Here is a 24,508-nt window from a genome sequence, read left to right on the forward strand (position 1 = left end):
GGGTGTAAAGCCAATTTTTCCTGTCAGCTCTGCCCGTAAATCTCTGCTGTGTGAGAGCATGAGGGAATGATTTGGCATGAGCACAAAAACATTGGACATATTGTCCAATTGTTTTTATACTTACCCAAGCTTGAATTGCCCAAATTACTGTTTGTAGTTCTCATCTCTTTTTTGTCAGTTTATTATGTCATGTTTGAGCTCACTTCAGCTGGCAATCTGTATGCACGTTTGTTTTAGTCAGGTTGTTAAAATTAAAGTCCTTGGGCTGGGAGGACATTGGAAGAATATCTTACCTATTCCAAGAAATAACCCTTTTTTGTTATGTTTTGGTTTTTTGTTTTGTTTTGTTTTGGTTTTTTTCTGTTTATTTTACAGTATAAATATGAGCATATTTTTGTAGCCCTAAAGTTACCTTTGAGTTTAAAAAAATTGTCTGGGTTTAAATGAATCTTGAGAATGAAATGTCCTCAGATTTTATTTCTATAGGTTCTCAATGATTTGTCTTTTAATCATCAAATTCTATTTTTATTTAATGTCTATTTTAGGATCATCTGACTCAAATATCCTCCCACATTTGGTTAACTCAATAGAGAATTTCTAGTTGGCAGTATATTTTTCAATTTCTGTTATTACATGCTTTTCTTTCTCTTCTATTTCCCTAGAAAACTGTCACTTGCATGTATGTTTTTATAATTCACACCAGAAAACATAAACATTAGATGTAAATATTGTTATTTCTTTTACAGACACTGAACCCTAAATGGAATGAAGAGTTTTACTTCAGAGTAAGTTTCTCTTTATTTGCAGTCATTATTAGAACATGCACAGCTAATCTTGTTTTCTGTTTATCAAATAGATTGTACAGCTGATCTTATTTTGTATTTGTTTATATGTTTACTCCAAAGACCTGCTTGCCCTGATGTACTTGCTGTTGTGTTTCTGAGGGGATGGAATGCTCAGCAGGACTTGGCTCCGGGTTCCTTGGAAACTGTTTCCCAACCTGCAATTATATAATTGTGAAGGGCAGTAACTTTGCTACTCAGTTGCAGACAATATTTTCCCAAAGAACAATTGACTTGTAGTGCAGCTGTAGCTCCCACAGAAGCAGGTCAGGCAGAATTTCAGTGGGTTTCAAGCATTAATCTCGAGCAGTGCCTGAGGGCGGATGTGGCGGATGGTTCAGCCGGGAGTTCTGTGGATGCGGGGAGCTCTGGGACAGCAGTGCCACCAGTGGAATGTGCCATGGGGAATGCTTCTGGGACACGTGCACCAAACAGCTTTTCTCAGTAATGCAGCTCTAAAATCTCAGGAAAAGGGAATGCACAACACTGCTGCAAAGCCTCTGGTATAGTTCACAGATGCTCTGTCAAAATATCTTGAATGTCCTCAGAAATGATGGGACCTGTAAAGCAATTTACACCCTATCCTGTGTGTCACAGTTCTCTGATTTTCTCAAAACTGGGAAGTTTATCTCCAGCCCACAGAATTGTGGTATATTATTTCTAAATTTTCTTAATTAAACATGCTGGTCATAGTAACCCAGCTTGAAAAGATTTTCTGAAAAAATAGATCAACTGGATCAAACACTATAAAACTTGTTTAATAGCAGCTGTTTTGTCTTTCTGACAGGGTTCTTTTTATGTTTGATTTTGTCCTTTTAAATGTTGTCAGTCTTTCTGCTTCAGTTAAAGTAAATAATTTTCTGGGGATATATTTGCTGGTTTATGTGTTTGGGAGATTTCTGCTGGGTGTTCCAAGGGTGCTTGCTAAACGGGCTAGAGATGGTGAGCAATAGACAGTCAGAAACATATCTGAATATGCAGTTCTGAAGGAAATGCAGCAAAACTCTTGCTCCTTGTAAATCAGTCAGTCAGGGAGCCCTGATAGTCTGTCCTGGGACTGGGCTCCTCTGCCAGGCAAATGCAGTAACTGAGCACAGCAAATAAAAGCTTTCATGTCAACTGCCAGGCTCTTTCCAGTTACAGTAAGGTTCTGGTGCTCCAATTCAAGTAAAGATTTACATCAGACCTGTTAGTCCTGTCCTAATTACCTTGGTTTGATTGCTGCCTGAACTAGCACCCAGACTGTTATTGTCCAGCTCCTGTACTTGCAGTGACATGTGGATTTTCTCACAGGTAAACCCAACCAACCATCGGCTCCTGTTCGAGGTGTTTGATGAAAACAGACTGGTGAGTGCTTGTCTTAGTTGTGGTATACTAATCACAGCTGATAGAAACACAACACGGCCTAGAGGTGTCTTCAGACAGTTGTTTCCGTGAGTGTGCCAAGAAACACAAATAGAGATGTAAAAACCATTTGAGTCTGGGACTAAAAGGGCACTAAAGTCTCAACAGAGTAAATGTGATGGAGCCTCATTTTGGATGCAGAGACTGTGTTGTTGAGTAACATGTTTTAGCTGAAAAATAAGGTAATACCAGCACCTGTGCTTCTACAAGGCAATCTCCAGGACCATTGCTGTGTGGAAGCTGTTCACATTTTTGTTGCGTCTCATAATCCATATAAAAAATTGTGGGATTGTGCTGGCTGCTGGCAGTTTGATCAGTTTGAGCTGCCATTGCTCTTGGGATTGGTAATTTTCTGGCTTTTGAAAGCAAGCTGCTGGCAAGCAGAGTTCAGATGGCAGAGGACTGACCCACCACATACAGGTTTTCAGAGCTGTTGACAAGGTTTAGGCTTTTCGGTTCTCGCAGGGAACAGCTGTCCAGGCCCTGAGATGAAGCTGCGCTTCTGGTTAACCAGAGTTTCTTTTCTGGTATGTGCTGAGAAGTGTGTGCACCCTTCACGTGGGAGTGCCCTCAGGGCACTGAATATCTTTGTTGTAGCCGAGCTGATTTAGGGTGGTTGCTTCACGTTCTGGTGTATCCTGTCTGCCTGTCCTCCTGAGCTCTTCTGGCTCTCAGAGTGTAACTGTACTCCATGCTGGCAGTGCCACGCGTGGTGGCATTGCTGACTCCCTCTCTGGAGGCCAGCCAGGAGCAGGCAGTTCTGTGCAGGGTCTGAGACAAATCGGTACAAACGGACATGCAACACCCAACTCTGCTTTTCCCTCACCTGTACTGCCTGGTAAATCTGGAAAAGGAGCTTTCTGTCTTGCTCTCCTGCATGTTTCTGCTGGTTTTACTGTGTGAGAGATCTTTGCCATATGTATGATTGCTTTGTAATTTGTAGTTGCTCAAAGGGAGCTGCAGGTTATATTGCTGTTGGGGATTTTTAAAGGAAAAAGATTTTTGCTTAATTGCGTTATGAGCCTGGTTAAAATGGAAAGCATAACCGTGTTGTATTTATTCCTGTCCTGCCATGACAGCCCAGAGCTGTTATGCTTGAAAGAATTTTCCTCATTTGCATGTGGTGTTGACTTAAACTTTTAACACAAAATGGAAGTGTTCTGTTGTAGTTACATTTTTCTGCAAGTGCTTTCTCCAAGTGTGCCCTGTGAATCTGATGTGGTTTAGATTTATAGCAGTGCTGAGTGTGTTCGCTGCCTCCGTCAGCTGCGAGAGCTTTCCCGCTGGGGCCGCTCCTCCCTGATGGAAAAGGAGCAGCTGGGAAGGTGCTGTTTCAGGCTCTTGCTGGCATTACAAAAAAAAAAAAAAAAAGGAAAAAACAAACTCCTCACACACACTTACATTGGAGAGGGGGAACCAGGCCACGTGACTCCCACCATCCTACCCTATGTCACCGTGTGTGTAGGAGCGCTGACTGCTCCTGCCCAATCATGCCTGGAATGCCGCTTGCCACTTGGGCTATTTCTGCTATCTGTCGCTCCCAGGGCTGCAGTGCTAACCGTTTGGCAGATGGGACACTTTTTCTTGGAGTTCATGTCTTTGGTTTTTAACTTCTGGCAGTGCCTGAATTGTTGCTGTTCTCCCTCTCCTTTTCTCCTCTCTGTAAAACCATGGCCCATCGGCTGCGGTTTCATTTTGGTTCTGGGAGAAGCAACACAGCCCCCGAATCGGAGATCCTCACCCGGGAGAGAGAAGATGACTTTTTCATGGCATTCCACACCTTGCCAAGAAGAAGCAGCCCTCACGCCTTCTTGCGGCACGGAGCAGAGGATGGCAGCAATGGAGGTTTGCACGAAGCGGGCTCCTTGAAGAGGAGCACATCCATGTTTATCCCGCAGCTGCTGAACGGCGTGGACGCACGCCCCACCAGGAGCTCGTCCATGCAGATCTCGCTGCAGCGCAAGGCTGCCGACGGCTGCGTCGACGAGAGCGCGGCCCCAGACTCTCCGGAGGAGACGCTCCCCTGGAAATTCTCAGACTTCAGGGAGCGTTACGCATCCCCTGCTGAAAAGTGCTCTTCTCCAAGTGCTCCACAGGTGACTGCTGAAAATTCTTCACCCAGGCTGCTGGAAGAGTTAGGGCAGCAGACAGATGGAACTGTTTGCTGTAACCGTAGAATGTTTTGTAGTGCTAATCCCCAGAGCGAGGAGGCTCTGCCGACTGCCCAACGAGAAGAAGCAAGTGAAGCGGCTTCAGGTTTAAACATAAGCGGTGTGAGAATTCAGCATCGGGCCTCAAGTGCTGAGGTGCCTCAGGTTACTCTACTTCCCCTTGGTCCTGAGGCTCCAAATAGTGGTCCCACCTCTGAACCCCGGCGCTGGTCCTTGCAGCATGTGCCAGATCTGTCAGCAAATTCAGGGAAAAAGTTCTTTGTTCTCCAGTTACAGCAGCCACAGACAAGCAGTATGGGCACAGGAGGTAGAGGTAACTTTGGCTTTACCGGAACAAAAGGGGACAGATTGGTCAGGTACCCTCGGATACAGCTGGAAAGGAGTACTTCCTACCCCGTCCAGCCACCAGCAGAAGGAATTAGCCCCACAAGTGATGGGCTGAATTCGGAGCTGCCTGGAAACAGCGGGAACAGGGCAGAAATACCTAGAAGCAATTCAGTAGAGCGGATGCCTCAAGGGCAGGGATGCTTGTTTAAAATCAGACCTGATCAAAACATGAGGCAACAGCACTTCAGGATTCTTGTCACGCGTGGGCCGGAAGAACAAAGTCAGGGTGTCGGTAAGGAGGGTCGTGGCACCCCGTGTCCTGCGGCAGCCGGCACCGCAGTAAGTATGATGCTGTGCTGCTGAAACACAGATTGCCTTACAAAGGCTGCCAGGCTGCAGCCAACTGCAGCACTTCCATTGGTAGTGCTGGAATGTTCTGCCTTTCTGTGGAGCAAACCACAAACCAGCTTTATTTCTAATCTAATGTAACTTTGCTCTCAGTTAAGATTACATCCAGTGTAATATTTTCAGATCTTACTGTCACATGTTTCTTAATTCACTGTTATGTCAGCTGGAAAGATATTTTTTAAATCAGAGCATTCAAATAGCAAATTAAATGTTCCTATTAGTTTAGTTGGCTGCGATCTTACTGCATGAAGACCTCTTTGTGCACTCTGGTTTTAAAAATCAGAATACTTTGGCACTTTCTAAATGTAATGGACACACGTGTACCTCTACACACTTCTAAAAAAGTATTGTAATGAAATAGTTGTTAAAACTGTGGGAATCTTAGGGTGATTTCAATCAAAGTACTGACTTAGGTAAGGTACCAGGAAGTCTGAGGAAAAAAAAATCTTTTTTAGTAATTTCTTATAGTAATTTTTCTTTCTTCCTTCTGGAAGTGAAAAACATGTCATGCCTTTTGTATGCCACAAGTCCTGATCCAAGTCCAAGTGCAAGTGGCTTGGCACAACTCAGTAAACAGTCTTGTTGTTTGGGTTTGCCTCGATTTTGTGTTAGGGTAGCAAAATTATTCTTCTGGGTTTGCTTTGTTACAGCAGGTGAGGATTCATGGTCAATGTTTTTCAGCCACTTTTTCAAAGCCCAAAGTAGGAACGAAACTGAAGGGTTTGGATTAGTCATTTGCTTAAATTGCTTTGCTGTGCAATCCAACACGGCCCACTCGAGTTCCCAGCTCGGGGATGCTGTATTTAGCAGAGCGAGCTCTGGCTCCAGCTGTGGCACGGGCTCTGAGGAGATTTCAGGCTCCATGGCTCCTGTGCTCTCAGGCACTGAAATGCAGCACAGGGACAGCTGCTCCCTGCAGCAAGGCCAGGGCTGACTCTGCAGCTTTCCCATGGAAAAGCTTTTGGATGCCGTGTTTTGCCAGCCTTCTTTCTGGGAGCTCTTGAAAGCGTAAAATAGAAGGAAATCCCTTCCTGGTACACGTTTGGTTCCAGGACACGAAAGGGAGCAGAAAAAAGTATGTCTGATTTTCCTTTCCTCTTTATTATCCCTTGCTCCTTTCTCAGATCAGCCATTCATGGGGACCCACTACGGCCAGTTCTGTAAGTAGTTGTGGGGTGTCAGACCCAGCACAGAGGCAGCAGAGGTTTGCAGAGATGTGCCCTGGGGTCTGTGCAGCAGTTCTTATTTTCCTAAAGCATCTCCCCTCAAAGTTCCTGCTTTCATCCCCCCTGTAGTAACAATTCCCATCCCAAGGACGTGCTTCAGTGTTCCCAGAGGAGAATGAGGAAATTTGTTCCTCTGTGCTCTTGGTTTGAGTGACCGTGAGGAATGGATTGAGGCAGCTGTGCAGCATGGCAGGCACAGAGGTGCCCAGCTCATGTGGCACTGCATCCTGCAGGGCAGACACTCTCAAAGGAAAAGAGCTAACTGAAGCTTAAACATTTTTGGGGTGTTTCTTATCCTTGTAGTAAATCCAGAAATACTGTGGGTAGAGGTGATGGACTGGGCAGGATGCCATGGGAAGTGTGGGGGATTGGAAGCGTTTTGGTGCAAGTTTAGTTGCATTTTTTGACCACAGAACATTACTTGTTAAGGTGCCATTTTTAATCTGTCCCACAGAAGTTTGTTTGAAAGATCTATGATGTGAGTAAGGGAGTGCCTGAAATACCTGATCTCTTGAGCTGAGGGGAGAGGTTGCCATGGTTTATAGTTGACAGTGTGAAAGAAAAATAATTGTGGTGTGTCCCAGTGCAAGAAGTTTATGTGGATGTGATTGATATAGGGCCTGGGCCGGGGCTGGGAGCAGCAGCTGCTGCAGCCTGATTTATCTCAGAGCAAACATCCGAGCGGGCGTCTGCAGTCCTGCTGCTCTGAGTGACCTTTCAAATATCTGCTCTTTTAGACAAGTGCTTTGGGGCAGGCAGGATGTCTTTCATTACCAGACAGGGTAAAATATTAAGTAAAGGCTACGCTCATGTCAAGCTGTGAAAAATTTTATTTGGAAGCCTTGTTGCAAATTCTTTTGCCTGCTGTGATATTTTATATGCCGTGCAATAGAATGTCTGCTGTGCACTGTGCATATCCCACATACTGCTGTTGTTTATCATTGGGAGCTGTGAGTGCAGAGCTGCATTTGTGGGAAACACTTCAAAAATGTATTGGACAACTGCTGGAGAGAGCTGACAAAGGCATCTTTGTGAGCAAAAACCAGCGTGCCCTAACAAAGTGTTGCAGGAGTAGGACTGAATTACATTCAGTAAACAAACAGAAGCGGCACTTCTGGGTTTGGCAAGCCTGCATTTCTCACAGCTCAGCTCTTCCTCTCCGTTCTTCGAAATAATTTTAAAATAAATATTGCTCCTGCTTCAGGGATTGCTACCTGGACCCCTAACAGGCATTTCTAGGAAATAATTCATGTGGCCATAGCTGGAGGTTTAAATGGTTCAAATGAATAGTGCAGTGAATTTCCTGGCTCTCCACTTGCTCTGCAAGGAGTGCAGATGGCCATCTGGAAAGCCTCTGCTCTCTGCAGATAAGGACTTTGTTGACAGCTGCAGGTAGAGGATGATGAATTCCATTCCTTGGGTCTCTGTTAAGGACAAAATCAGTTCTTCTCAACCCGAAATCACCCTTCTTGATTTTGGTGTCCATCAGCTTGCAGGCCTGTTCTGGAGCCCTCTGGCCGTTGGGGAGGGGGCAGGTGGGCACACTCAGACCTGGGCAGAGCAGGAGCTGGTTTTCAAGGCAGCAAGTACTGAGGACCTGAATAAATTCTACCTTTTTTCTTCTCCCTCTCTGGGTGGGAGACAGATAATTCATGGCAAGTAGTGTAAATTAGCTTGCAGAATTAAGAAACCCATCTGTAACTTTTAGTCAAGTTTTCAGAGTCAAGAATTGGCAGTGCTGTCTTTTTACCTCATCCCTCCGCATTCCCAGAGCTCCCTGGGATTCTGAATTTTGTGTCAGGCATTTTTCTTTTTCTCCTTGAAAATTGTATCTGTTGGTACTTCTCTGTGAAGAAACCAGAATAAAACTTGGAGTAGCAGAGATGGAAATAGTATCACTTTTTTAAATAGCAGTAATAAACTCCTTGCTCCTGCATGGAAAAATCTGTATGTGAGTTTGGGTACACAGCAATCTCTAAAGTGGAGAATTTATAATGGAAATGCTGACATGGGTTTAATGCTGCAGGTGCCAGCCAGAGCTGCCTTGCTGCAGATCTGGCCACAGAAAATTACAGATAAGAAAGCAGAGAGTGTTGATTGCTTTTTGTGCTCTTCAGCTGGTTTTCTATTTGAGAAAAGCTGTCAAGTAATGATGAGTTTCAGAATGTGCATGTTTTGTACACATATACAGAACAGAAGTTCGGCACACGAACTGAAGCTTTTAGTTCAGCAGCTATTCCAAAGCCAAATCTGTCCTGTTTAGTTAGTTTCCAGGTTAAGTGTCATTGGAAAATACATTACTGTATGTAATGTCTTCATCTGAAGTCCAGAGTGAATACCAGGATGACATTGGGAGCTTCCAAAAGTCAGCAGTTATGTACAGAAAAAATAAACTGGCATTATGACCAGCCAGGTTTTTGTCTCTGAAAGGAATGAAAAAATTAAAAGGGTGTATGGGAGAAGCTTCCAGAGCTGAAGGCAAAGGAATGAGTTGTTCAAATAAGATGAAAATTGCACTTTGTGCTGTGGTGTGAGTCCAGAGCTGTCAGTGCTTTGGTGGGAAGCTGCAGCTTCCCTTTCAACCTGGGATTTATTTTAGAAAATAAATCTGATGCTGACTCTGTATCAATAGACACATGGTAAGAGACAGAAGCAATCACAGTCTCTTCTTGTTTTTGCCCTTTTTGCTCACCAGTGAGTCATGTCCTGTCATACCTACAGCATTAAAAAAGAGCAGGTAAAATAAGAAATATTAGGAATTAACCTGCATGTAATTTAAAACATAATTAGTTATTAGCTTGGATGTTATCCGGGGCCTAAGTATACTTTTGTGAGTCAGCTCTGTGCATAAAAATTGCATAATGAAATAAATTTTATTTCCATTTTTGAGCAGTTGCCTTGTCTCTGAGGTGAGACTGGATTCCAGCAATTTCTGAAGGGGTTTAGTAACACATGAAGTATGAAAAAGAAGTTTTCAGTTATCAGTTAATTTGCGGTGACATTATTTGAGGTCTATTACATGTTTTTAATTTACTGTGTAAAAATACCTGATCTTAACTGAGCAAGTGAAATACAATTTTCTATTGTTTGCAGATGTGGGGAATGGCACACTGGCTGAGTAGGGAAAACCTTCCAGGAAACATTGCACTGTGGGAACTGGTCTTAACAGATTTATTTTGCTCTGATGGCACCATTTTTTAATATCTTTTTGGCCTTGCAGCAGCACCCCAGTGCAAATGTCTTACAGGAAAGCAAACCTTACCTGCTTTATATTTAGCGAGGGAACTGAAATCAATCTACTCTTGCTCTTGCCATCCCCTCAGTAAGCCTCACAGTGTTTTTTCCTTAGGGAATTAACATTGCATTGTGCTGGGGTTTCGGTATTTTGTTGTCCCTTCACGAAGGTTCAGTTAAAAAGAGGAGGGAGGGAAGAGTTTCTGTAAGGGCTTTGGTTGCTGTCCCTGTCTAAGCTTGTAGATCCTGTGAATTCAGTGTAATTAGCCAACTGCCCAGCTTCGGCCAGCCTGTACGTAACAATGTGAAATACTTTCCTTTCCTATTGAGTAGGTGCATCTTTATCCCAGGGTAGGACCCGAGTGGGTGCACCTTTATCCCAGGGTAGGACCCGAGTGGGTGCACCTTTATCCCAGGGTAGGACCCGAGTGGGTGCACCTTTATCCCAGGGTAGGACCCGAGTGGGTGCACCTTTATCCCAGGGTAGGACCCGAGTGGGTGCACTTTTATCCCAGGGTAGGACCCGAGTGGGTGCACCTTTATCCCAGGGTAGGACCCGAGTGGGTGCACCTTTATCCCAGGGTAGGACCCGAGTGGGTGCACCTTTATCCCAGGGTAGGACCCGAGTGGGTGCACCTTTATCCCAGGGTAGGACCCGAGTGGATGCACCTTTATCCCAGGGTAGGACCCGAGTGGGTGCACCTTTATCCCAGGGTAGGACCCGATCCCTGTGAAATGTCTCGGTGCCGTTGCCTGGCCCTGCTCGGGAAGGTTGCGAGGAGATGGCAGCCAGAGCTGTGGGTTCCTCGTGCCCCCAGGTGCTGAGCTGGCTGTGCTGGGCACTGTTTGTGTCTCAGCACTGGGTTCCAGAGGGCCTGGTTGGGCAGGTGACATCACTTGGGCTCCTTGTGCCAGGTGCAGCCAAAACAGATCCGGGAAGGGGAGGGAGGGATGGAGGGAAGAATGCAGAGCCGCCGGCTGGCAGGGCCAGCTCCGTTCTCCACGGAGCTGATGTGGGAGTTGGCGCCGTGTGTTCCCTTCCCAGCACAGGCAGGCTCCTGCAGAGGCTTCCTGGGAGCTTGGAGCTGGCCAGAACTCTTCCTTGCCTTTTGTTCTGCTCCTGAATTTAATGGGGATTGGCCGTTCTCACCAGACGTTTGCAGCCAATAGTGCTGGAGTTCTGGCTTTTCTGGTTTTTGCTCTAATCAAATCATTGTGCAGAATTCCAGAATACAAACAAAATAAAATAAAAAATAAAGCGTGGAACAAACTTTTCAAGCTTTTTTCTGTGTTCTTGAAATTTCACCCAGAGAGTTCATATTACCAGCTACCCACTGGGTTTTCAACTGACTGCAATTTAAATTATCCACCATAAAAAATCTGGCAGTAAATATTAGTGACCGATCCCCATGAACAAGTCAATATCATCTTGGCTCTCCTTTCTGTTACAAACAAATGTGTTGCTTGAAAATCAAGCATGTGTGAAGGTTCTTGGTCTCAGCAAGGAAAAAGTACTTGGACATGTGTAGGTGTAAATTATTATTAATTTGCAGAAGTTAGGAGTAGTTAATGTCCACTAATAAGCATGTCAGTGGCCTAAGCATGAAGTACCTTACTGTTCCCTCTGGTCAGTACACAGCCATGTTTCCCCTCAGGATTCTGATTATTACCTAGTAGAAGTCTTGTGTCACAGAAAAGTGGCCTTAGAACTCTTACAGTGGATCTTGCTTTTTTCCATAACATTAGGAAAATCATTAAAGCAAAAATATGATGTCACATATTGCCAGGCCTAATGCCTTCTTGAGTGTAAGTGCTGCTGAGATCAGCCAGTTGAAAGAACGTACTTAGTACCTTTGGAAAATTCAGGCTGAATAAATGTCAGCGTGCTTTCCCTGATTCCGTTCCAGCAATCTCATTTCCCTGCCTGCAGAGCCTTTCACGACTTTGATTTCCCTGCCACGGCTTCTCTGTTGTTTAACCTCAGCCCACATAGCTAAAGCACTGCATCATGATCCAGAAAAGGCTGGTGATGCTCCTGATGTAACAGGGCTGCACCAAGGTGCTGGCTGGGGCTGCTGCTCTGCTCATCCCTGGCAGTCTGTAGGGCACTCAGACACTCTTGGGGAGAGCAGAGCTTTCACAGCACTGCTACAGTCCTGGGATGTCATTTTTAAACAAAGGCCTGATCCTACATGATTACTGAGGTGAACTTAAACTGCAGTTTTCTGGACTGTTGCTGGTAAAGATGTGCACCCTCAGCTTCCCCAGAGAGAGGGAGTTCAGCTGGGCACACAGGGAGCAGTAACTGTGTGAGCTGGACACAGCCACCACACTGGCAGGGGAATCACAGCTTGTGTGGGTGTGAGCTGGTGTGCCCACAGGGCAGTCACAGCTTGTGTGGGTGTGAGCTGGTGTGCCCACAGGGCAGTCACAGCTTGTGTGGGTGTGAGCTGGTGTGCCCACAGGGCAATCACAGCTTGTGTGGGTGTGAGCTGGTGTGCCCACAAGGGTTTACTGGGGGTTCTGGAGGGGTCAGATAAACATTTGGTTCCAAACTGTCCCTGGTCCCGTGAGCTTGGGTTGTCGCGCTCGGGTTACAGTGGGGATTGTTGCAGGCATTTGAGGCTGCTGTGAACTGTTGGGAGTGGCTGATGGCCCAGTGCCTGGTGTGGATAAGGGGAGGGTGAAATGGCAGAAATGAGTGTCTCTGCTGGGGACTTTTGCTTTGCCATGAGTCATTTTGTATTATTTTAGTGCTGCTTTGCAATGAGCAGTGTGCATATTCAGGAATAGTGCTCAGTAATGAAGGATGTTACGTCACTGCGATGGATGACTAAAATTTCATTGTTCTTCAAGACCAATTCTTTGCTGCAGAGTTCTTGAGTTGAGAATTATTCTAATTTGTATGAAAAATGCCAGTAAATTTGACCAGAATCATAGAAGAGATGCATAGAGAAGAATCATTATTTAGAAAATTTCCAAAGTGCACAGTTTTGCTTACTCAGCATGTCTGTGCAGAATATGTACACCTTATGCCTCTGGAAGTGATGCTCCCCAAATCCCTCTGTTTTTCAAGCTGTTTATTTAAACAGCAGTTCCATTTTTGACAGATTTTGGGAGAGGATCTATGGATTTCTTCAGTTTTGTCTCTGTTCAATTCCCACAGAAGTCACAGTCTGAACATCTTTTTTCTTTCTCAGCTGCCTTCAAGTTGCAGGAGGAGGTGAAAGTGTTTTAAAAGGTGACCATTTTAACCTTCCTGTTAAAGCCAGCTATCCTGCTGCTCATCTTCCAGCATGCTTGCAGGACTGGATACATTCTGCATCTCAGGCCCTTCAGATCTCAGTTGCTGCAGTTCTTCAGGATATATTAGAAGCACTGGAATAGCTTTAGGGGGAATATAAATCCCCCTAGCACAGGAGAGCATTTCTACTCTAACAGTACTTGGCTTTTCTGAGGGTTGTATTGCTTAACTGCTTTCTGCCAAGAAAGCACTTATACAGAAAAATTGGTCATGACAGATATATAGTGGAATCCAAAAGTCTGAATATATCCAAAAATCTGAACTGCTGTTGATGAGAAAAAGAAACAGAAAGTAGGACATTTCTCTGAGCAGAAGGAAAAAGGTAGAATAAGTGGATAAGTAGATTAATGCAGAGAAGAAATGGCAGTGGAGACAGTAAGAGGTCTGTTGCTTGCTTCCTGGTGTCTGCAGCAAGACAGCATTAATGAACTATTTGCCAGCTAATTATACTGGTTTTGCTCTGCTCAGTGCTGGACAGCATAGCAGAGCTTCCCCAGCCTCCCTTGCCTGCTTGCCAGGCTTTGCAGGAGCAGGTCCCAGGTGCCCCTCCCTCTGGGAATGCTTCTGCTGGGAGTCCCTGGGTGTCAGGGCTGCAGCAGTGTGCTCTGGGCACCCTCCCCAGGCAGCAGCAGTGCCACCAGAGCGTTTGGGGGACCCTGTGCAAGTTCCAAGCAGTAAAAGGCAGCTGTTGGTGCTTTGGAAAGCCACAGACCCCTTCCTTGGAACAATCCTCCTGCTGTAAACTTGTCTTTGTTTCACTTGCTGGCTTTACCAAGCTGGCCTCACATCTACAGTTTCTCAGCTGGAAGGCCATTGTTTTTGAAATTCTGTACCTTTTGAATCCTCAGCTATCAAAGGCATGCAGGTGTTTGTGTTACACGTGGTGTGCCACAGCTCTGCATGTACTCTATGTACTTTGCTGCTGCTTCATAAAACACCTTTCTTTGCTCTTTTGAAGAGCAACGTTTCCCAAACTTGGTGTGAGAAATACTTTCATGATTTTCTGGCTCTGAAACTCCGGTAAGGAAGGTGGCTTGAGGGCTCTGAGCAAAGCGTTTCAGCCAGAGTTCTTTGGAAGAGCGTTCTTGGCACAGTGCCCTTCTCCTGTGGCGGCAGAGTGTGCGTGGTGTGGGCAGGGGAAGGTTGGCTTTGCTGGGCACAGCTCTGAGCACGAGCTGCCGAGGCGGCACCTGCTCACGTGTGCCTTCAGAGACATGAACTGCTCTGGCCACGTCAGCAGGGTCCAGGCTCTGCACTCCTGCCCTTGCTGCAGCTCTGGGAGTTACATGGATTACAGATGGCAGGCTTTTCTGTTACTCCACAGAGCAGATTATTGTGCAGAATGTTTAGAAGTTAGTGGTGCTTACTGACTATTGCACCGGCAATTTGAGCCCATTCTATTGCGCCTCGCTGTTGTTTCTTGGGGAGTTACGATGAAGCTTCATAAGAAGATTGTTTCATTTTTGTTCTGAGAGGTTTTTTTTCAGTAATGCCTTCATTTCTTACAGAACATAGGACAGAGGCTGTTCTAATGCAATTGTACATTTTCCACATCCTCTCACAGCTCAGGCCTGTTTTAAGTGTCTAAGGAGGAATGGATTCCCATGTTTCCAGAGGCTCTTGGTAATGTAGCCATGGTGATAGCAGCAAGCATTTGCTCTGCCCGTCGCAGGTAGAGAGCCTTTGGTAGCTGAGAGCAGGAGCAGCTCCTGTTTGCAGCCCTCCTGTGTGTCACAGTGGGCAGCTCAGTAGGAAGCCATTTTCCTGTCATGAACAGATAAGGCTTAACTTGTTCTTTTTTCCCCGACATTTTCCACAGTTTTCTTGGCTGTTACTGGGTTTCAGAAGTATGCCAGATCTTGGCAGAGGTGCCCAGTGGTTTTTGGGTTTTTGTTGTGTTTAAATAAGCAGTGGCAGTGCAAGACAAATAATTCAGGATTTAAATAATTGGCGCTTATGTCTTGCGATTTGCTTAATCCGTTTAAGAACTGATCCAGTTGTGGTTTACTATGTGTGCCAGGAAGGAGACATTTGTCTCTCAGCTGTGCTGATTCTGGAGCACCACTGCCTCATCTGGGAAACTGCAGCTCAGAACGTAATTCCTTCATCTCAGCTCAGGTTTGGTTCCCAGGAGCAGCCTGCGTGTTCCCTGGCTCTGTGGTGTCCCAGGCCGGAGAGCGAGGGCTGTGTGTGACCCTGGGAGCCTCGTGTAGCTCCCTGTCCTTCCCTGTGCTCCGTGCCTGGCACTGACACCCCGGGGCAGCAATTGGGCCGTAAAATGAAAGCTGAGAGGGAAGGCACCAGGGAAAGTGTAATCTGACACTGTTGTATTGGGCTGCCTGGGGGAAAAGTCAGTGTTTGTTTACTCTGATGGGAAGGAATAACAAATCATTTTTTAAGAAATAAGCCACTTGTGTTGTTTGTTCTACCTGCACTTACAGATTTGGAGTAGGAAAACCACCCCCACACACATCAATTAGGTTTTTTTTCTGTGGTTACAGTGCAATATTCTTGATTAAGAATATATCAGTGAAAATATCAGAGCCGGATTGCAGAGATCCACTGCAAAAGTATAGTCAGTTGCCATTATTAGCAAATGAAAGGTGGAATTTTAGTTATGCTTGGGAAGTGCTGCTGAAAATATTTTGCTTAAGAAAGAAGTGGTGACAGTGGCAAGTGGCAGAATTTCTGAGAGTTTATATAAATAGAGTTTTATGACAGTTCAGAAAGAAAGAAAAAGATTGCTGAAACTTTCCAGCTAAGAATTTTAGTAATCATATAATCAAATGATAGAGGAATATCATAAAAATATCATTGTAGCTTTATTCATGAGAATGAGATCAGGGAGTTGATAAGCATTAGGTGTAGAGAGACATCTATGATGGCTAACTAATACTTTAAGGTGTTAGTTGAGAGCAGTTAAATGTGCTTTGTTTCAATTAATAAAATTGTGGTTTGCTGCTAGGTTTTTTTTGGTTTTTTTTTGTTTTTTTTTTTTAATAATTAACAATACTTTAATGAACACAAATCCTCTTTTTTTTGGGGGGGGTCCTTTTCATTTTTAAAGCCTTTGGTAAAAGTACAGTTCAGAAGAGTTTTCTCTCCAGGTGAGACAGGTGATTTCCTGTAGCTCTCTTGGAAGGCAGCAGTGGTTTCTGCTCTTGTATTTTTCCTGTTGCTGTGTGCAACTCTTGTATTTGTGCTGGGAAATGTGGTGCTGTCTGAACCAGACAGTCTGGACCACTCCTGGAGCAGTTTTCCAGGACTTGGCAGCAAAGGCACATCACATCTCAAGTGCTGGGTTTAAGTACTACATCAGGAAAATTGGCTTGATTCGTGCTTAATTTTTCACTTCTGTTGTACCAGAGTGGCTGCTGAGTGCTCAGTGGAGGTGAGAACGCCCTCTTGAGAGCCTGGGATTTGGCCTTGCCAAGTGGTTTTGTCCCATCTTGCACGGTGCCTTTGGCCTGTAGCTGTCAGGATCAGCAGGTTTAAGCCAGCTGCCGTGTCCCCAGGGGCTGGGTTCCCTGACCCCCTCTCCTCTTTCCCACCAAACCCCTGCTGGCACACATTCCACATGGTGTTCCACACGGTGTTCCCATGAGCACCCTTCACAGCCACTCTCATCACGTTCCATGTCACCCACCAGGGCGGCAGCGATTCGAAAAGTTTGGAAATAACATGGCTGTAATATATTTAGAATAAATGTCAAGAGAAGATGGGCTCTGAACCTCAGCACGGTTTCCACCTGGATAATAATTTAGGCACATAGCTGTGTGCTGAAGCACGGCACAGCGTGGTTGTGGTCTGAGAAAGGTGTGAACTCTGGTTTACTTTAAGGCCACTAAAAACCAGTTAAATTTACCGTAGGGATCGTGTCTGCCTGCTCTGAAATTAAGCAATATCTAGGTTGGAATGTGGCATCTCTTTAAACAGTGCCCAGAAATAGTACACTACAATTTTCAGGTCAAGAAGCTGGGAACATCCTGATCTGATCATCTCAAAATGCCAAGGGAACTGCGGGTGGGTGGAGTGTTATTTCCCAGCCTGGTGTCTGGCCAGGGAAGCAAAGCAGCTCTGAGAGCTCTGTACCCACAGTGCTCCAGCCTCAGCCCTGGCTGGCAGCAGTGCGGGTTCGGGGGCCTGTTCCTCTGTTCACAGCTTGTCACTGCCTCTGTCCAGTGCTTAGTTTGGGTGAGCCACGGCTCTGTGGTTTGTGGCTCTTGCTGCTTCCCAGGCCAAGGTGATCACGGTTTCATACAGGGGCGTTCCATGGGAACAGCTGTAATGTCTGTTTTACTTTACGGGTGCACATCTGAGGTGATATTTACCTTTTACTCTAGAGCTGAAATGAACAAGTCTCAAACAGCTGAACTGTTATTATGGACACTTTCCCTTCTGGAAAACAACAAGCTTCAGTGACTGAAATGAGCATCAATGCAACCGTTTGTTCATACTTTTGTGTGGTTCCAAGTAAAGCTGATGTGTATGTATACAATCCCGAGGCTCAGCTAAACATTCTGGTTTGAACTGAAGTGTCAGTAGATGCTTTTCCTTTCTCTGCTGCTTTGGAGACTAAGGGTGTTTAGGGCACTGCAATTTTATCCCAGGCTTTTCTTCCTGGCTTGCAACTTGGACAGGCACCAAATTACAGCCTAATTTTTTGGCACAAGTTAGAATTTATAAGTAGTTCTGTTGGTTTTTGAAGCTTTTTCAGCCACTGACTACTGATTACACTTAATGAAGTGTTTCCTTGGTTTTTCCCATTGTCTTTCACTGGACAGCTGAGGTGTTGGCTGTTCTTGGGATGCAGTGATGACCAGGTTTCATTGCAGTGTCTGTGCAGGTGTGAGGGGTCCCTCACAATTCAGTGCACAGAATGAACACCTGCCATGCCTGGTGTGTGTGAGCCTGGTGCTGCTTTCCCGCAGGATCAGTGCATGCATGAGCGAGGTGGTTGGACAGATTTGGGTTTCCTGAGCACAGGGAGGGGGGGTGTTTATGTCTGCCAAAACACTGCAGTGATTACCTTTCATTTCAAGAGAGCTCCTTGGAAAATAGGACAGTGTCTGACTTTCTCCTGTTCCACAACCAATGTGCTAAACCAACCCAACAGGTGGACCAGAGGATGCTGAAACTTGGTAAAATTGCTCTGAGCGTTAAAGGCTAATTAGGAAATTTTGGGATAGCTTTTGTTATACTTGGGCTTTGCAGTAAGACTCTAACAAAGCATCTGAGCCCTGCCCCACCCCTGCCTGTGTGTGCTTGTCCTGCTGCCTACACAGAGGCCACATTCCAGGTGGGACAGGAGCAATACTGAGGGAGCAATGGCATTTGAGGGGTCACTCCTTCTGGCTGGGAAAGTCCTACTCAAGGTGAGCATCTGCATCCTGTACCTTTGTGGTGGAGAAGGGATTACTCACTGTCTGGGGGGATCAGACTGGAGCAGGAGTTAGCAGTGTGATACTGTGATACGGAGCTGAGCAGGCTGGTGCCTTGGATGGCTCTGTGGACTTTAGTGTGAGAAAGTTTCTCAAAACGGACACTGTTATTGTTGCTTTTTTCCCAACCTGGAAATAAATTCATTAAGGAGGTAATCTTCATTTGAAGGCCTTCAGGAGTAGTTGTGGAAAGATGTCCATAAAAGCCTACACCCCCCAGGGGTGAGTACATCTTTATAGGTTTTAGGAAATTAGCATATTTGATAAAAAGCGCCAATTAGGAGGAGGACAAGTGGTGATGCAATTTCCCCCCAGTTAAGCCCTTTCTCTGGAGCCCCCTCTTCAGCACTAGTTGTACTTTGTCCATGAAAATATATCTTGAAGGGTTGTTCTCAGTCTTGATTCCCAGGAAGAACCAAGATAGTACTGGAGCCTTGTACCTCCCAGGGCTTGGAGCTCTGGAATTGGTTTTGTCTTTCTGCTTAGGGAAAGGCTATGGAAAAGTACTGGGATATCTAGCTACTAATATGATAGGTGACAGAGTTACAAATATATGTGTGAAGAATACAGAGAACATAGAAAAAAAAAAAGGGCAAACCCCAAACAGCATCATTATAATGAGAAATGGAAAAAGAAGGCCGTGGAAAAAGTTCCTGTGGCTCATGAGGTGCCTTTGCTGGAAGCAGGAAGCCCCAAAGTGAGAATGCCTAAATTTTAGAGCTGTGGAGGCTTGCAAGAGAAAATTCTTTTCACAGACAAAAGTACTGAATACTAATATTAATATAGTAGCCTCCCCCACTTTCTTACAGATGTATGTGTACAGTCAAGTGTTACATAAAGACTGAGTTTTACAAGAGCCCTAGTTCTGGCAAAGGTGACCATATGCATGCAGAATTAGATGAGGAAGTGATTCTGCTTACAGAGCTGGCTGGGACTGAGGGGTTTCCAGTTCCACTGTAAGCTACAAGCATATTTTGTTGAATTGGATTCTTTGAGGCTGTTTCTAACCTACCTGAACATTTCCTGTATCCATGAGTTGTATTTTTCTTGAGCTAAAAGCTGCAAGAAGAGATGTAGCAATAGGTGTGTATTTTCTTCAGAGTACTTGTTACTGGAGTGACTGTACTGAAGCAGGAGGTGGCGAGTACTTGGGATTTGCCAGTGTTAAGGGGAAAACATGCTAATTTCCTAAAAATGGGGCATGCTACCAGGTTTTTCTAGTATTTGCTAGGAAGTAGATTAACAGTCAAAATTCTGTAATGAAAAATCTACTCCCTATTTTTTACTTAAAATTGGAAAAACCATGGTCTCTGTAGTGCTTTTTGTGTTGTTCCATAGCATCCAGCACAGGAGGATGTGTCCATTCTGTGGGGATCACAAAACATCATCCTATCTTTGTAGTAGAAACAGAATTCTTATGAGGTTATCATATAAAATATGAATTTTAATATTAAACTTAATGCTCTGCTATGAGAAATATGTAAACTTGGCTGTGCAGCAGCAGCATGCACTTCCTGGAATTCCGTGCATAGCATGGTTATAAATAGGCAGCAGGTTATTTGGGAATCACTGGGGCTGATATCTGGTGTCACAAACAGTATCTGAACAGAAGCTGCCTTCCCTGAGGGTTTGGAAGAACACAACTGCTTGATGGTGACAGTTCCTGCCCCAGTGAGTCCCAAGTGTCCCTCGAGCCAGGGCCCCAAATGCTGGAATTCACCCTGCTGGCTGAGGTGCCCCCACCGTGGGTAGGTGTTAGGCCTGTCAGTCCATGAAGGAAGGCTTGGACCTGTCCCCCTTCAACAGGAAACCACCTGGGGCTCCTCAGTGCTTGGGGCGCTCTGGGTTGCATTGATGGTTCCCCCAAGCAGAATGTGTCAGCGCCACCACATGTGCTGTGGGCTCAGAAACCTGTTTGGAGTGTCACGAGAAATACTGTGCTAAGATAAATCAATTGCAACAACAAATTATGGGCAACAATAAAAACCCTGGGGTAGAAACCAGGGTTTCCTAAAATAATGGTACTCAACCATCTTTATTTTTGTCTCATTGTGACTAGATTGATATTTATTATTTTTGCTTTTCTGATGTAAGTTTACTTTTGTGTGACAGACCCGAGACGACTTCCTGGGCCAGGTGGATGTGCCGCTCAGTCACCTCCCGGTAAGCACCAGATCTCTGGAAACCCCTGGGGCTGTGTACTTTCTCTTAAAGCAAGTGCTCCCAGCAGAGCTTAAAATAAACTGTTGTGGACAACCTAGCCTCACCTGTGCAGGGACAGGGAGATGCATCAGCCGTGCATGGACAGGGATGCACTTTCTGTGCAAAAACAGCTTCATGTGAGCAGCTTTGCTTCAGCAAATGCATGAAAAGCCAAAAGGCTGCCAGAACTATGTCATCTGTTCATTATTTTAGCTGCAATTGAATTCTTTGCCAATAGTAAGAGTTCAATAGCAATCAATTGAAAGTAATTTGACACAGGGTTTGAATCATTTTATTGTCAATAGACATTTAAGGTGTTTGGTTTGAAGGTAGTAATGTTTGTTTCTGTTTCTTAATTAATGGAGGAATTCAGGGTAAAGCTGGTTCTGTAATTCGGTAAAGTTGTCTGGTTTCCCCCCAGCAGCCAGGATTCTGCACGGGCTGTAAAATTAGATGCTAAATTAAGTGCAACTTCTATCTATAGATTTATAAATAAGAATAAATATATATGTGTATGTATATACGGTGATTGCATTAGCCTTGGTACAAACACTTCTGATATTATATACTGTTTTGGATGACTAACATTAGCTGAATGTAGTTCATATTTTTTAAATGTTCTGCATGTTAATCTTAACATGTCAGTTGAGCATAACTGGCTTTTTGTGTCCAATTTTGACTTCTTGCTATTGATGGATGTTATTGTAGGAGAAAAATTGCTTTGTAATGACTTGTACTGTGATGCTTGTTTAGATGTGTCTGTTATGGTTGATCTGGAGCGTGTTGGGTTATAAACTGTAACAGTGGAAAGCTACAAGGGAAGGATCAGGAACACCTTGTGGTGACAAATGCCTGGCTCCCTTCTCATGGGAGCTGTTGTCATCCCAGCTGTGCTGTGCAGGATTGCTTGGCCTGGGCTTGTATGGGTATCTCCATTTATGTATCCTTGTGTACAGACATGATCTAAATAGCCCTCGTGGGAGAGTGGGAAGAGTCCTTTGCCCCTCAGACATTTTCCATGGCAAAGCTGCTGTGTCTCAGAGCAGTCCTTCCTTCAGTAGCTGTGACCTTGCAGACACTTCCCTGCCTGCTCTGCTCCGTTCCAGGGCTAGAGTTACCTGTTGGAAAGGTGTGGGAGCACACTGTACATCTGCACTCATTCTTCCTTACCTTGGTAGGAGCCATTGGGATGTATTTATTAACAAATTAATAATCAGCGTTCTCATCCTGCTGGTTTGTTTGTCAAAGTCCTCCTTTCTCCAATACCAGCTAATTACTCTGGACAGAATTTGGGTAAATAATACACTCCTCACTGGGAGCACGTCCCTTCCAGCTGAGCACTGAGCAGCAGTGAGAATCCTGCATGGTGTTCCGGTGAGCTTGTTCAGATCTGCCATCTCTGAGCAAAACGGGCAGTGTGTCTCTCCCAGAGAAAGCGGACATTGGGTCAGGCAGTGAAAGGAGAGGCTGTGTGGGGTTTGGCTGCCAAGTGTAACACAGCTCATGCTTTAAGTTTAGAGTAAGGCTCCCCAGACAATCAGCAGGGGAAGTGTGTGTATGGATTCATCATCCTTTTCCCTTGGCATCTGAAATTCCTAGTTCTGTGCCCACAGCAGCTGTGTGCTTGCACATGTGAAGGATGTGACTTACTTGGTAAGAAAGCTGAAATTCTCAAGGAATAGAAAGTTTTCAAGATTCCAGGCTTTAGGTAACTTAGGATTCAGTAGAAATCAGAGATGTAATCTGTCAGCCTGATGTGTGAATGTTCTTTATATGGCTGGACTTGTGGGCAAGCCCATTAATTTGCTATTTTCTCCACTGCTTACAGACTGAAGACCCAACCATGGAGAGGCCGTACACATTTAAGGATTTCCTCCTCAGACCAAGAAGGTGAGAGGAAGGACCTTTAAAACATTTGAGGACTTTAAAACATTTCTTACTTCATGATTTTTTTATTTGCAATTATTTAAGTGTTCTTAAATGCAATGTACCTCCTTGTCTTGTAGCCACAAATCTCGTGTGAAGGGTTTCTTGAGACTGAAGATGGCGTATATGCCCAAAAATGGTGGCCAAGAGGAAGAAAATAGTGATCAGAGGGATGACTCTGAGGTAAGGCTGAATCCTCAAGGAAGGATTCAAGAAAACTTGTAGAGTCAGCTGCACTTGAAGGATAAAGCCCTGGAAACAGGGTTGGCAGTTGGTTCTCTTTGGCACCAAGCCACCACCCAGCCACCTTTGGAGATCCCTCTTCAACAGACCGCTGGGGATTTAGCTCTTTTCTCATTGAAATGAGGTGCACACTGTAACCACAGAGTCTTTTTTCCTTCCTTCCTAAGCACGGCTGGGACGTGGTGGATTCCAGCGATGCCGCGTCTCGTCAGGAGGAGCTGCCGCCTCCTCCGCTGCCCCCTGGCTGGGAGGAGAAGGTGGACAACCTGGGGAGAACCTACTACGTGAACCACAACAACAGGAGCACCCAGTGGCACCGGCCCAGCCTCATGTAAGCAGCTGGGGCTGGGGGGGGATGGAGAGCCAGGCTGGGGCTCGAGGCACAAAGGAAAGCGTGCTTTGTTTATGCCTGAAAGAGACCTTGCTTGCCCCCAGCAGATCACAGAGACACAGAGTATTCTAGGAAATTCCAGGAGCTCTGGGATGCCAGGGAAGGCAGTGCATTAACAAACCACCCTAGAATATTAGGAGACAGATAAGGAATTTTTCAGTAAGTAATTTGACAGGAGGAAATTACTTTGTTTATAGAGACTGTTGAAGAGGTAAGGAAAAAAGTCAACTCTACTAAGTTTAAATGAAGTTGAACACATTGGCTTTGAGGAGATCCTGGTTATTACTCTGTGAATAGGCTTCATTCCCAGGATGTGCTGTCAGAGAGTTCTGTGGCAATATCTTCTCAAGATTAGCTTTAGAAAGCTGTGGCAAGCTTACATTTTACAGAGTGAATAACTGACAGTGTTAGGAGTTATAGTGAGATCATGTATTTAACCTGCACTGCCAAGGCCGCTGCTGAACCATGTCCAAGGAAGTGCTGGATCCCCCTTGCACTGGACACATTCATGGTTGGGCTCCACAGAGTGCTGGGTCATCTTGTCTAGGCCATGGTTTCCCTGCCAGCAGAGGTTGAACCAGATGACCCCTGAGGTCCTTCCCAACCTGATGTTCTGTGATATTTGTGAAGTGCTTCCAGTTTTATTTTCTTTCAACTGAGAGATTAAACAGTCTCCTAATTATGAAGCTTGATACATGCATGAATGATGATTTTTTTATAATCGAAAGCATTGCCAAGGTTTTGAAGGCAGTGGACAAAATGGGGGGCTTAGTTTAACTTGGGTTATTTCCTTGTTCTCTCTTTGCTCCTTCCCATGCTGGGTTCCCCCCCTGCAGCGACGTGGGCTCGGAGTCAGATAACAATATCAGACAGATAAACCAAGAGGCAGCTCACAGGCGCTTCCGCTCTCGGCGCCACATCAGCGAGGATTTGGAGCCAGAGCCTGTGGAGAGTGGAGACATTCCTGAGGTAAGCCCAAGCCTTGGGCTTGAGGAGCTGACTAAACTTTGAGCTGCTGTGCTTCTCACATGTGAGCTGCACAGAAAGTCGTGGTTTTACACGGCGTTTGTGGACATTGCTTGGGAAGATGCCAGCAGCACAGAGACAGTGCAGCCAGAGGCACACTGCCAGGCTCCTGTGCAGCTGCAGCTGCCTGCTGGCCTATGGGCAGCACTGAGTCCCATGTCAATGCTGGGAGAAACATCTATCATTCCAAATTGCTTGTCTTACATACACTGATAGAAACACTTTCATATTCTGCTCTAAACAACAGTGGAATAAATGATTAAAAAAAAAGGGAAGTGGACTGGCTGTAGCTGCCCTGTGCTTTAGCTTTCTGTAGTGCCTTGATTTAGGGTGAAGAGAAGCTGTTGTTTGTGTTGGGCACAG

At 45.3% G+C, this 24,508-nt stretch overlaps 1 protein-coding gene across 5 annotated transcripts in view; it reads left to right on the forward strand.

Annotated features, from left to right (window-relative positions):
* NEDD4L (NEDD4 like E3 ubiquitin protein ligase) overlaps positions 1–24,508 on the forward strand; it is a 58,894-nt gene that overhangs the window by 11,564 nt on the left and 22,822 nt on the right. For 3 of the 5 annotated variants that reach the window (XM_058823876.1, XM_058823877.1, XM_058823878.1), the window contains exons 4-10: positions 747–785; positions 2,136–2,189; positions 20,470–20,520; positions 22,388–22,449; positions 22,566–22,668; positions 22,896–23,059; positions 23,956–24,088. In XM_058823876.1, coding sequence (XP_058679859.1) covers positions 747–785; positions 2,136–2,189; positions 20,470–20,520; positions 22,388–22,449; positions 22,566–22,668; positions 22,896–23,059; positions 23,956–24,088 — 606 coding nt within the window. Of the gene's footprint in view, positions 1–746; positions 786–2,135; positions 2,190–2,508; positions 5,084–20,469; positions 20,521–22,387; positions 22,450–22,565; positions 22,669–22,895; positions 23,060–23,955; positions 24,089–24,508 lie in introns of those variants that run through there. The other 2 variants (XM_058823874.1, XM_058823875.1) reach the window with 1 other exon arrangement.

Source organism: Ammospiza caudacuta, chromosome Z (assembly GCF_027887145.1).
Source record: "Ammospiza caudacuta isolate bAmmCau1 chromosome Z, bAmmCau1.pri, whole genome shotgun sequence".
Lineage (NCBI taxonomy): Eukaryota > Metazoa > Chordata > Aves > Passeriformes > Passerellidae > Ammospiza > Ammospiza caudacuta.